The sequence below is a fragment of the Halichoerus grypus genome, chromosome 6 (assembly GCF_964656455.1).
Source record: "Halichoerus grypus chromosome 6, mHalGry1.hap1.1, whole genome shotgun sequence".
Taxonomy (NCBI): Eukaryota; Metazoa; Chordata; class Mammalia; order Carnivora; family Phocidae; genus Halichoerus; species Halichoerus grypus.
The window spans coordinates 119,790,743-119,803,708 of record NC_135717.1 but is presented as its reverse complement, the minus strand read 5'-3'; the positions used below and the strand labels follow the sequence as shown (position 1 = coordinate 119,803,708).

General features: G+C 57.9%; 2 protein-coding genes and 1 long non-coding RNA gene across 4 annotated transcripts; 2 read left to right on the top strand and 1 right to left on the bottom strand.

Moving 5' to 3' along the window:
* Positions 1-121: 121 nt before the first annotated feature.
* Positions 122-3,281, bottom strand: HOXC9 (homeobox C9). Its single transcript, XM_036124195.2, has 2 exons — positions 2,735-3,281; positions 122-1,028 (listed from the first exon to the last, which is right to left on the bottom strand). The coding sequence occupies exons 1-2, from the start codon at positions 3,270-3,272 to the stop codon at positions 784-786; spliced, it is 783 nt and encodes a 260-aa protein (XP_035980088.2). The 5' UTR covers positions 3,273-3,281; the 3' UTR covers positions 122-783.
* Positions 3,282-3,624: 343 nt separating this feature from the next.
* Positions 3,625-4,438, top strand: LOC118555817 (uncharacterized). The gene is made up of 2 exons (XR_004927168.2): positions 3,625-3,762; positions 4,197-4,438. It is a non-coding gene; the product is annotated as an uncharacterized LOC118555817 (long non-coding RNA).
* Positions 4,439-6,173: 1,735 nt separating this feature from the next.
* Positions 6,174-9,657, top strand: LOC118555808 (uncharacterized). 2 transcript variants are annotated; one of them, XR_013449216.1, is made up of 3 exons: positions 6,174-7,202; positions 7,553-7,628; positions 8,454-9,657. XR_013449216.1 is itself a non-coding variant. In XM_078076069.1 (2 exons), the coding sequence occupies exons 1-2, from the start codon at positions 8,356-8,358 to the stop codon at positions 9,381-9,383; spliced, it is 936 nt and encodes a 311-aa protein (XP_077932195.1). In that variant the 5' UTR covers positions 7,649-8,355; the 3' UTR covers positions 9,384-9,657. The 2 variants fall into 2 exon arrangements, 1 of the variants encoding a protein (XP_077932195.1); XM_078076069.1 differs by lacking the exons at positions 6,174-7,202; positions 7,553-7,628 and adding an exon at positions 7,649-8,361.
* The last annotated feature ends 3,309 nt before the right edge of the window (positions 9,658-12,966 follow it).

Here is a 12,966-nt window from a genome sequence, read left to right as displayed (position 1 = left end):
TCCGAGGTAGAGGGAGCCCCTTCCCTGGCTCTGGCTTGCCCCAAAGGAACTGAACACTTGCCTCCTCCACGACAGCAGCCTGGGAGCCACAGGGAGGAGAAATAACGAGAACTGGATGCGGTTGGGTTTCTGGTTTTTTAAGTGACTTCGATATATTAACACAGAGCTGTTCTAACCATAACAAACAGAAGCACGTTACAGGACGGACGCTGGGGATGAGGAGAAACACCGCTATGTACAAGCCCGAGGCGCCGGCCTGCGCGCCCGACCCAGCCTGCGGCACGGTCCGGGCCCTCGCCCCTCGGCTCCTGGGCTGGGAATTGTTATTGTGTGGGTGTGGGTGTCTTTTTTTGTACAAAATCTGCACGCAGAGCACCCCAGGCCTGGGGAGGGATGGCCCGGACCAAATACGATACAGAAACAAAATAGAAATATAGCGATTCAAGTACTGGCTTCTCTGAAGAAAGGAGGGAAAAAAATCACATTTGTGTGTGTTATTTATTTCAGTTGCGCTGGGAGAAGAGAAAGCGGATTCTCTCCCCGCCTCCTGCTCCTCGCTGGGTAGAACTAATTCTAAAACACCAATTTCTCAACACTGAACCCTCCCAAATCGCAAGAGTTTTCCTTTTCCCCTTCCTTTTTTTTTTCTTTTAAGCTGATTGGCTTTTCTCTATCTTGCTCTTTCCTTTTCTTTTCGTGCTCTCTCCCGCCTGGGTTGGGGTATTTTTGTGGGGCTTTTTGTTTTTCCCTTGGCTGTGCCGAGGCAGCAGGCTGGGGCAGGGTTTAGGATTGCTCCTTGTCGGTTTTCTCTTTATTCATCTTTTTCATCTTCATCCTCCGGTTCTGAAACCAGATTTTGACCTGCCGCTCGGTGAGGTTGAGAACCCGGGCCACCTCGTACCGACGGTCCCTGGTTAAATACATATTGAAGAGAAACTCCTTCTCCAGTTCCAGCGTCTGGTACTTGGTGTAGGGGCAGCGCTTCTTCCTCGTGGAGCGGGCGTGAATCCAGTTGGCCACGGGGTTGCCTGGAGGGCCAAACACAGGCAGGGGTCAGTGGAGCCCCTTTCTAGCCCAGGAGCCCTGCCACCCTACCCCCAGACTTAGCCAGGCTCCCCAAATGCAATAATTGAACCTGAATTTGGACACGTTTTGCTTTGGGAATTTTCTCCCTGACTCCTTTTGCATTCTGCCCCCTCCCCACTGTCCCCCTCTTCAATTTCTAGCACCTAAAACTATAGGAAATCAAAGCTATCAAAGCCCCTCCAGTCTGGTCCTCAGCTTCAAGAGTAGTAATTCGAGAATATGCTCATAAAAAGTCCAAATTCCCAACCGTTTCATAGGCCCATAAACGCTTCTCTCTCTTGTTTTTTATTTTTATAGCGAGGTCTCTCTCCTCCCCACTTCCCTCCTCCTCTGCCCCCTCCCATCCTCCCAGCCCACGACCAAGTCCTGAAATTTCAGCAGTTCTGTTTCCTGACCCTGAGAGTCCCTAAGCCCCTCACTACCCTCTTCAGCGCCCGGCTCCGCTCTCAGAGTTCAACCCTGCTGAAGCGAATTCTCAGAGTGATGCTAGAATGGGGAAAGCCTTTCTCCTCTCCCCAGAGACCTACTGGCCTTGGGACAGGCTCCCCCATATCTTAGCTTCCCTGTTAGGCTTCCAGTGCCCTCCTCCTGCCAACCCCAGGACAGGCTCTGCAGGAGCCAAGCCTCCAATTTCAGGTTTATGGGAGTAGCTGAGGGCAAGGAGGGAAGCCTTCAGAGGGGTATAATTAGGCCCTGGCCCCTTATGGGGCTGGAGGAAAGGATTTCCTGCAGCCGCCTCCTGGGACTCCCCCAGACACTTCCTCACACCCAGGGGCTGCACCCCCTCCCCTGCTGTTTCCCCTTCTTTCCCCTTTCTCTGGCCCAGCAGCTCCCACCTGCCCCCCCCCCCACCTACCCCTGCCCTTCTTTGCAATACTCAGAAGGCTCCAGTCTCCTTGATGGGAGAGAGAGAGTGTGTGTGTGTGTATAATTCTCTAATCTGGGGAGATGCTCCCCCCCCATCCCTCATCCCTGAGCCCGGTTCTCAACCCTCTTTCCTGCAGACCCTCAGAAGAGGGCTCTCAAGTTTAAGGAGACTGGGACCCCACTTCTCTTCCCCAACTCTGGAAGTCCTGATTTCTCCAAGTTCCCAGGCTGTGAAATCCCCCAGACCCCTCACCCAGTGCTCCTGGGGGGAGAAGAAGTCCATGCACCTTCTGGTTAATGAATCCCTGGCGGGGTAAGAACCCCCATGCTGGCTGGGAGGTAGGGGTGATTTTTCTCCCTGGGGTATTTCCTCTCTGTCCCCAGTGTCCTCCTCATCTCTCCCCCAATCCCACCTCAAACCATAAAATGAACCTCGCCCCCCACCCCATCCCCTGGCCCTGTCTGCATTTCTTGGAAAGTAGAGACTGAGCCAAAAAGCCTGGGCTGGGGGTGGGGTGGGGGGGTCTCTCGTCAAAGCCAGCTCCAGGGAGAGGAGCCCCCCTCAGCCCTCTCCCAACCTGGCTCCCTGGGCTCCCTTCTCAGACCTTCCTGCCCCTGAAAGCTCCCCAAGGTAATTCGCTTTTATTGAGTCCTCGCCCCCTCGCCCTCGCCCCTCTCCCGCGCTCCCTGCGCTGCTCCGAGGGGCTGTAATCTGGCTCCCCCCGCCCGGCCTCCCCTCCCCTCCCGCGCCGGTTGTAAAGGAAAATTGCTCCCAACTTACTGGGGTCCAGGTCGGCCTTCTCCTCTTTGTGCTTGCTGCCGGCGAGCGCGTCCGCCTCGGGCGAGGGCAGTGTCTGCGGGGCGCGGTCGCGCAGCTCCCCGGGCGAGCCGTACATGTAGTCCGGGTAGCTGCGGCCGTCGCCCGGGCCGCAGTCGGCGCGGCGCCCGGGGTAGGCGTCCGGCTTGAGGGCGTAGTGACGGCCCCCGGCCGGGAAGCTGGGGAAGGAGACGGCGCCGGACAGCGGCTCGAGCCAAGTCCGCATGTAGCGCGTGTCGGCGCCGAGGTGGGGCTGGGGGCCGTACGGGTGGTATACCACGGACGACTGCGAGGGCACGGGCGCCCACGACGTGCTGAACACTGCCGGCTTGGGCGCGAAGCTACAGGACGGAAAATCGCTACAGTCCGGCACCAAACCGCTGGGTCTGGCGGCGGCGGGGTGAGCCCCCGTGGCCGGAAACCTGGACGCTAGGAGGTCTTCATTGTCGTGAGAGATGAGCGAGTCCACGTAATAGTTACTGATGGGCCCCGTCGCCGACATCGTAACAGGGTTTTACATACATAAGATTATTGTATGAACTGTATATGTACTTTTTATCTGCTCACAGAACAATCAAGGCAGGTAATTATTTTTCCAGCCTTTTCCCCGCAGCTCATTGGTTCCCCGGCCCCCACGTGATCGTATTTACCCAAAAATACGGCGCGGATCAATGCGCAGGGGCTTTTTTTCCTTGCTTTTTTTTTTTTTCCCTTCTCCCACCCCCTTCTCTCTGCTGATCCCCGCGACCTATGTTTTCCTGGGGGTCCGGAACTCTGGACCCCAGGCACCGGCCACCCCCTCAGGACAACTCGTATCTCATCAGAGCACCCCCTTGCCCATGTCCACCCATAAGCAGATGGCCTCTCGCAGCCCCCCCACCCTGGAGGATTTTTTAATGGGGTGAAAATGCCAGTCCCCGAAGCCAGGGTTCCCGGACCCCCAGGGTCGAGCTGGGCGCGGGAGCCCCGCAGGGGCGGAGAGGCCGGCCGAGGTAGGTGGAGGAACTATTTCTTGACGTAATCCGTCTCTGTCGGCCCCGACGCTCCCGCAGTCTCTGCGCGAGCCGAGATCAGCGATTGTCAGTTCGGAACGTGGCTTTTAAAAATGCGTTTTTAAATAGTGTGTATGTATGTATTTCTTTCAGGAGCAGCAGCAGCGAGGGAGGGAGGGTGTGGGAGGGGACTGGGGAAGCTGGGGTGGAGGGAGGGAAGGAGGGAAAGGGGAGCGTCCTTCTGCCACTGGCCAACTCAGCCCCCCAAATCTGGGGTAGGGCAGGTTGGGGAAGGTGGTCTGCGTGTGGGAGGGGGAGGACCTCAGGACCTCATACACCTTTATCATCAGAAGTCCTCTCTTTGCTTTGGCACAGATATGCAAGCTCCTTTATTTTAAATTTATTGTCTATATCTATTTATCTTTCTTTGCCAGCTTGAAGAAGTGGAGGAGAGATCAGCACAAGTTAAGTGGGGCGTCCCCATCCTGTCTTCCTGCTCACCCTCCTTTGCCCCCAACTCCATCTCTGCGACACCCTGCCCCCCCCCAAAAGAAGTCACTCCAGGGCTCTGTCTGCAGAGAGCCAGGGTGAGAGCGGGCAAGGCGAGAGAGAGCGACCTCGGTCGTGGGCAAGTAGCTTGTTTTTACGTCCTTCAATAAAATTTTTATGAGGATCATTTGATTGTTCATAAATGTGTCTTTCATTAAATAAAATTGTAGGCTGTTTTTGGAACGGGAAAAAAAGCAACGGAGGGATGGGAGAAAGCAGGAGGGATGGGAGAAAGCAATTTCTTTGGGGTCGGACGCAGGAATTCTGGAGGGGGCAGTGTGATTGTAGGGAAGATCAGACAACTTCGATTCCTCCCCCCAATAAGTTTGTTGCTACCCTCCTCCTTGAATTTGGGGTTTGTCGCCCAGCCCTCTGCTTTCCATCAGACTGCCCCATGGTGGTTTAGTAAAGGTGGGCTTTTGGCAAGCAGGAAATTCTCAGTGTGGGTGCAAGAGAGGGGGGCAGGGAGGTTGGCTGGGGGGTAGGGAGAAGGGCAGGTGACATCCCCCAGAGACACGATGCACCCTAAGGAAGACAGAGTGAGTTTGAAGGAGGGGTGCAATTTCAGGGTCAGAAGAGGAGAGTCCCAGTTTGTGCTATGGGAAATAGGCAGGAGCTGAGGCTGAGACACAGGTTCTGAGGCAGCAGGGAAGGACAAGGATTCCCAGACAGGAGACGCCTGCCCTTCTTTCCCACTCCTGTCCCCAGGAGGGGACCAAACGCTGGGGGCCGGGGTGGAGGATGGTTTTCTCCTGCATCTCTGTCGACCTTTCTCCTCTGGGGTGGAGGAGGGCTAGAGAGAGGTGTCCCAGAGAGTGTAGCATGTGTGTTATGGGGGGGGGAGGAAAGTTGGGGGGGAGGGTAGATCTGCAGCTCGCAGCACTGACCCCAGCTTTCCAAGTCCCCTCCCCAGTCCCTGCTCCTCCCCCTCTCCGGTTCTTTCCTTTTCGGTCTAGCGGGGCTGGGATTTCGACCCACGGGGGGTGTGTGAGAAGTGCCTGGCTGGGGATAGACAACCCGGGGCCTCAGCCTCCTCGCCCTCAGCTCTGATTGTCTTCCCCTCCCCCGGACTGGACTGGTGTGGGAAATCCAAATTACAGCAAGAAACAGAATATCTCTTTGGCCTTGATGGAGTCAGGTTAGCTGTCAATCAAAAATTCTCCCTCACTAGTTCAAGGAAAAGACGGGAGGGAACCGAGGCTTTCTCCAAATCCCCAGCACCGTCCGCACCTCCCCCAGCCCTGGCGGCTGGGGACCCTGCCCGGCTCTTGGGCGGCTGCTGGCAGCACTGAGCAGAGACGTGTAGCCTTCAGCGGGCCCGGGGCCAGGCAGAGACCTAGAGGACATCAGGGGACAGAGCCTGAGAGAGACTGAGCCTGAAACGTAACAACTGAAACACGGCGCCAGGCCCAAGGAGAGGAAGGAAGGAGGGAAAGAGAGAAGAAAACGGAGGATTGAGATAAAAAAAAAAAAAAAAAAAAGGAGAGGGGAGAATTAAAGGAAAGAGGGGGGGCAAGATGAAAAGAGAAGGGAGAGCAGGGAGACGAAGGCGTGCAGAGAGCGAGAGGGAGGAAGGGCGGCGATAGGCAGGCAGGACGGGGCAGGGCGCGAGCTGGGAGCAGCCGTGGCATTGTGCAGTCCGCTGGCTTGCCGGGCCTTTGCCGCGGGACCGGCTCCGGGCGCGGCGGCCACTTCTGTCCGGACACAAAGGAGGAAGAGGCCTCCTCTCCTGCCCCTCCCGGGCGACCTGCTGGGGTGGGTACACTAGGCCTCTGGAGGATGTAGAACCCCATCTCAGCCCAGGCAGCCACCCAGGCGTCTGGGGGCTGAGCCACGCTCTAGTCTAGGAGCAAAGAAGACATGATGAAGGAGAAGGTCTCACGCCCCGCTCCTCCTTTTGCGTCTTTGCCAGTCGACCGGGCCCATCTGCCCCAACCTCAGTTTTCCTAGAAGAAAGGCGCCCCTAAAGACCCTTTCCTATGGGTCTCTACTATTTGGGAGAGCCCCTCAGACATAGTGGCTATAAACAGATGCCCCTTTCTGTCCTACGCCCCTTGGCCACTACCTTTTTTTCAACTCTTGAGCCGCCTGCCCACCCTGCTTGCCCACCCAGCAGAGGCAGCCGCAGCGGGGCAGCCCGGATCACCCGGCCCAGGCTCCCTGCTGCCATCAAATTCCCCGTGAAACTGAGGGGAGATTGTCGCCTTTGCTTGAGAGCGCGAACTCAGACCCTCCCCACTCAGGCCCAGACACAGCTGTGGATCAGGAAGCAGGCCTCGCCCACAGCCCCCTCCCCACCGATGCGCCGGTTTGCCTAGGCCTTGCCGAGAGCAGCAGTCCCGAGGAGGGGGGCTGGAAGGGGCTGGGCGTCCCTGAGTTCCCCAGGCCGAGGTCCCTCGGGTTCCACAACTGCATGTGGGCTGTACCCCTCGTCTCTGCATTTGGAGGTGGGATGGCAGGTCAGGGCTCTGAAGCAGAACTTCAGGCTAGCCCCAAACCCCGGCCTGTGGATGTGGGGGCATCAATAAGGAGGGGCTTGTCTTTCCAGGCTCACCTACTCCTGCTGGATCTCCTGCCAGATTCCCAGACTCCCTGTCACCCCCCAGCACGCCCTTCAATTTTCCTCAGCACCGATGGGGCAAACCCGAGGGACTGGAGGACACAGGGAGTCCCTGTTGGCAGGGGGGGCGGATACCCCAGCTTTAGCTTGCAGCTCTGCATTCACTCTGGTTCTTAGAGCTTGCCTCCGACCCCAGAAGAATTCACTAGGCACAGGAGAGCCCCCTAAGGGGGAGGGGCACCCTTACTCCATCACCTCAGACCTGCACAGCTGCGACCACAACCAAGCTAGCACCATCATGCGAAGGACAGACAGACAGAGAGACAGACAGGTTAGAGTCATCCCCTCCCCTTGCCCTGCGCCTCCCTCTTAGTGATTTAAATTCCCTCCGGTTCAATCCACACCGTCAAGTTCGGATTAAATTTAAAACAGGCTTTTCCCGGTCCCCAGCCGCCGCAGGCAGGGAGCCCCACTCCCCGGGCTCGTCAGCACCCGCCCGCGCGGAGGAGGCCGTGCTCCATTTGCTTTCATTTTCCTTCTCCCCCTGAAATGGGCTCATTTCACCTCTCGGCTGCCCTCTCCCCCTCCCCGCCCCCTCCTCGGTTCCCCTCTACTTTCCCCCCTTCTCGCTCCTGATCCCTCTTTGTTGGGAAAAACACACCCACACACAACTCCTCCTAGCTAAGGCCTGCGCTGGAAGCAGAAACTGAATTCTCCTGGCCCGCCGCGAGGAGACCGCGTCCTGCCCCCACCCCAGGTGGGTATCCGGGATCCCTACACGCCAGGAGTCAGGGCCCTAAGCCCAGCAGGAGTGAAACCCCTAGGGCCTGTGAACGTGGCCCTCTCAACGCCACGGCCTGCATTCCCGCCGGCCCCCCGCCCTCCCGCCCCGCAGCAAACGGGGCTATTTCCGGCTCCCCCAACCCGGTCTGGTTTCCCAGCCTGGGGAGTGGCTGAGGGAGGAGCGGCCCCAGAACTGGGGGTGCTCTCTGCCTGAAGCCCCCATGGCTCGGGGCGCCTTGTTACCTGATCTTTGTGTGATGTGTGTGTGTCGCAAGGAAATTTGCAGTGACTTTGGAGCCCAGACTGAGGAAGCCGAGGTGGCGAAAGGAGAGACAATACGGGCCCGAAGTACAATTAAGGGGCCAGAGCCGCTAGTCTCTCCCCCGCCCTCCCTGCCAGACTAGGAGCTGTCTGGCCTCAAACCTCAGGGCAACCCGCGAACCTGGAGCCAGAAACTCAGTCCATGGCGGAGGGAACCAGAGGATCCGGCAACCAGAAAGCTGGAGGAAAGCTCCCTTCCAACTTGGGGGCGCAGCAGCCAGCCCCGCTGAGTTGCAGAGAATCCAATGAATGAAAGTGCACATTCCGACGAAATTTCCCGATTTTTTTCAGCCTTTGGAAGGCGAGCCTAGGGTTTGGGACGTCTCAGACAGACAGACAGACAGGCAAACCGCGTCTCCGGAGGCAGACAGACTCACAACATGAGTGTGAGCCTAAAATCAAATACAGGTTCAACATTCCCGAGGCCTCTCTGCCAGGCCGGGCGGGCGCCGATCTCCCTACCTTCTCTCCCCTCCAGGGCGCTGGGCAGAGACCCGGAAGACTCGGTCCCTCTGGCTTGGTCCAATCCCGCCTCGGGAAGCGCCTTCGTTACCTGCTCCTCGGCTCCCCACGGCCACAGATGCAGGGCAGCCGCCTCCCGCCGGGGGAGGGAAGCCCCGGCCACCGCAGCCGCCGCTGCCCGCCCTCCTTCCCTCCCTCCCTCCCTCTTTCTCGCCCTCCCTCCCTCTCTCCCTCCCTCGCGCGCTGCCGCTCGCGGGGCCCTCCCGCGGGCAACCTGTTCTGGACCAAATCCAGGTATCTCCGAAAGAGAGAGAGAGAGAAAGAAAGGACCTCTTATGTGGGAAAGAAAGAAAGAAAGACCCTTAACCGCGTTTATTTTCCACGCTCTGACCACTGGCCGGCCTCTGTGCAGACGCCCAGGACCCGGCCCTGCAGCGGCAGAGGTGTGCGGGGCCTGCTGCCTCGCCCACGCGGACCGCCGCGCCCCGCGCACTGCGCGCTCCACACTCGGGGCCGCCGCCCCCCGGCAGCCCAAACACCACACAGACCTCAAGGTCCTTCCTACAGACTCAACATCCGGTTGCCCGCCTCGCGGCTGGCCTCCGCCCCGGAGCCCGCTCTGCTCCGTCTGCGGCCAAAGTCCACACACAATCCACCTTGTCCGAGCCCTCGCGCCGGGTCGGACACCCCTCCTAGCCAAGGCGCCCGCCGGGCCTCCCTCGGGCCGCGACCCTGCCCCGGACTGCAAACCCCCTCCCCTGCACGGGACCCACACAAAGCCCAGTGCCCACCCGCAGCCCCCAGTCCCCCGCCGCTGCTGCCCTTCACCTGTTCCCGAGAAAGGCTGTATCTCCGAGCCGAGGCAAGGCCGTGGGCAAGGGCGGAGGGTGCCGGGGAGCCGGGGAGCCGAGGTGCCGGGGAGGCCACAGAGGATCGGCCGGGCTAAGCCGGAGCCCCAGCAGCCCGCGAGTTATCTCAGAGACCAAGGCTCTCCTTGGCGAGCTCTTGCCTTTTCCTCCGTCTCCCGCAAGTCTTAAACACACACGCCGGGAGTTCAGCTCTATAAATCCTGCTCCTCTTTCCCATATCATAATTAAAAAAAACCAGTAGGGGAGGTTTTAACTTTTATTGCGATTTCTGGAGTTGGGCTGCGGAGCATATATTAAGTTTACGCTTATGCGCTCTCGGCGGGGAGGGTCCTTTAAGAAATAAAAATCCATCTTAATATCCGCAGACGAGAGAGATAATTTTTTCCCTCCTCTTCACGCTGTTTCTTCTGAAGACTCCCTTCCAGCGAAGCGAATAAATAATCACCATCGCTTTAGCCATAATCTATGGTCCCAGGGCCCCGGGGTGGACTCTGGCCACCAGACTGCCCCTCACCTTGGCCCGATGAGAACTCACCCCATTCCCCAGGATCTGGGAAGGGGGACACCCCAGACTCATGGCTCTGTGGCCACCCCCCCAGAAGCCCACCGACATTGAAACGGAAATGGGGGCAGAGAGAGACCCGAAGCTCAAAAGTCGTTCATTGGTGAATTTCGGCCCATCAGGGACACTCTCTCCAAGCCAGGCACTCCTGAACACCCCGCCCCTGCCTGGGACTCCCTTCACTCCAACTGGCCCTGTGATTCTGACAGCTTGAACACTCAGAGACTGTTAGGGGCTCCCCAACCAGGGGAGCCCCTGCCTGCCTCGCACCAGCTGGCCTTCCTCTCTGAAAACCTCCCTATTTCCCCGGGAGCCATAGAGAGATTTGAGCATTTCCCTTCAAGGGAAGAGATTATTTTCTCCCACAAAGGGCTGGGGGAGAGACAGAAAGACAGACTAACAAACTCAGCTAGGGAGAAGAAAGGCTCTATTCCCATTTTCTCCTCTAGCCTCCTTGGGGTCAAAAGAAATCTCTTTGTATAAGAGAGAGAGAAAAAAATACACAAAGTATGCTTGTAAAAATATACTGGGAATTTGAGAGAGTCTGGAGAAGACAGAGATAGAGCAACAGAGACCCACACTCATATACAAGGTTAGATACATCCCCCCAGCAGACCACTGTGAAAATATATAACTCTGTGTATATATTTTGTAACAGGGACATCATTTTGTTCCCCTGTCTCAAAGTTTATAATGTTTTAATAATCATAATAATTCCAAAGTAAGAGAACCAGGAGCCTGTCCTTCTTCTTTTGGCTTTCTCTTTCCCAGTCTCTCTGAGAACAGGGGTGTATCTCCCCATTCTCCCTGACCCCCTCCCATTTTTCTCCGCAGGCAGAGAAGCCTCTTCTCTCTAGCAACCAGGGCCAGAATTGAGGAACCAGGTGGGGAAAGGAGGGGGGAAGAAGCTTTGCGAAGTTTCACATTGCTCAGATTCTCCTTTACTCCATTATCCTCCCCTCCTCCCCCTGGCATCAGCCAACAACCTTCCCAACAAAATATGGTAATGGTGGGCGCTGGCAGCCTCCGTTCACCCAGACATTTCCACACAGCGCAAAGACAAGCAGCTGCCTGATAGCCAGAGACACAACAGGCCAAGGCGTATGGGCCACAGACAGCTACACAGAGACTAGAGCCAGGTTCCTGCCCTGATGTTTCCCAGTAGGGTGTGTGGGGGGGTGGGGGTTCTACTTGGACTTGATGGCTTTCCTCTAACCTACTAATACCCTAAATATGCCCTTCTCATGGGGATGGAGCTATAGAAAGGGAAGGGGAGGTGGCTGAGCTGGTGCTCTGAGTTCCCCAACTCTTGGAAACCCCTCCCCCCCACAAGGCACTCCACTTGTCTAAGGGGAAGCTCCAGCCCCAGCCAACTGGAGGCAGGTTTTTGTCTTTGGAGGTTGGCAGGTGAGAAAAGCTAGCCCTTCCAGAGACTCCCTTCTCTTTCTGTGCTCCTCTCTCCTGATCCTGCCCCACCCTGCTGCCCAACTGAGCTGGCCCACTAGGCCACCTCTTACTCAAATTCCTCAATTTCCTTGGAATTGGCTAGACTTTCTTTGTCTGTCTCCATCAGCTGGGCCCAGGAAACAATAGCTGCAGGAAAAACTCCTCTCCCTCAGTCACAGGGATTGGGACAGGCTGAGGAGTGGACAGTATAAAGCGGGGCTCCCCAAACTTGTCCTGCGGCCCCAGTCACAGCTTGCCCTCCTCAGTCCGTACCCATTTTGCCCTATCTGGGAGGGGGCTGTGGGGCAGTCCCACTAGGGAGGGAAGGAGCGGGGTAGGTGGGTTGGGGCCCTCGACGAAAACCGACTGATGTAACTCAGGCAGTTTCTTGTTGCCGAGTTCAAAACTCAATCCCAACAACATGAAACTACCTAAGCCACAGATCAGCTGAGCGAGCAGGGCGGGAGATTCGGCTTTGCATCTATCGGGAGGAGAAGGGAAGGGGGTTGGGGAAGGAAGAAATTCAGCCCCGTCCCCCTTTCCGCCCCCACAACCTCCCTAAGGACTAGAGAGTCGACTTTGGGTGGCTGGGTGGGTAGGGGGTCTGACTGCCTCAACAGCCTCTGGTCTAAGCAAATTGCTCAGGGGAGCTCTGGTGAAATGGGACCTCCAGCTGCCAAACCCCCGCCCCGCCCCCAGCACCACAGTGGAGTTACTCCCCTGCCTCTGGCCCTGGGGGAAGCTGGAGTGTCCTTCCACTCTTGAGCTGGGTCCCCTGTCTTGTCCATCTGGCTCTCCTGTGCTCTCCTCCTGGATTCCCTCTGATCCTCTCCCTCTCTCAGCTCTGCTTTGCTTCCCTGCCTCTATGGGTGGCCGAACCAAGGCGCCTGTGCTTCAGAGCCTCTTCCAATCAGGCCACTTGCCTGGCAAAGCCCCGCAGCCAGGGAGCGTGGGGACCGAGAGCCTGAATAAGGCTCAGATCCAAACCAGCAGAAAGCAGGAAACCTAAGCCTCAAGCTCTAGCCCTCTCAAGCCCACCCTCCCTCTTCTTCCCCCAACAGACGACCAGACTGAGCGACATCTAGATCCATGCGTCGACCTCGAGGCGACCCTAAGTGCCCGCGCAGAGAAAGAAGCCAAAAACCACCAATTTACCCCTTTAACCGCCGAACCCCACGGCAGCGGGTCGGGGAGGGGAGGAGAAGGAGCTCCCGGCCACTGCCCTCCGCTGCGAGCGGCCACAAGGCAAGCCTGGGCTCTCAGCAGGCTCGGACACCCGAAACACCTTCCTCCCTGTTGTGCCCGCTGCCCGCCGGGCACCTGGGGATGCCGCTGGTCCCCACTCCGCCGCCAAGAGAAGAACAAGAAACCGCTTCTCTTACCTTGTCGCCGCCTCCTCCTCCTGCCTCCGCCCGGGCTTCTGCTGCTGCTGTCGAGGTGGGGGGGGGGGTGGCTGAGCTCCTCGTCCCCCTCCGGCGGTTAAGTTTATTCCTCTCTTTGGATAGGTGGGGGGCTCTTGGGGTTCCCCCAGCCGCGGTGGGGTGCGCCTGGCCCAGCACCCCAGGCAATCAGATCCGTCTGCTCCTCAAGATTGCAGTTTGCTCTCTGCCTCTTTCCCTCCTCCAGTCACCTTTAAATGCATCTTTTACTGC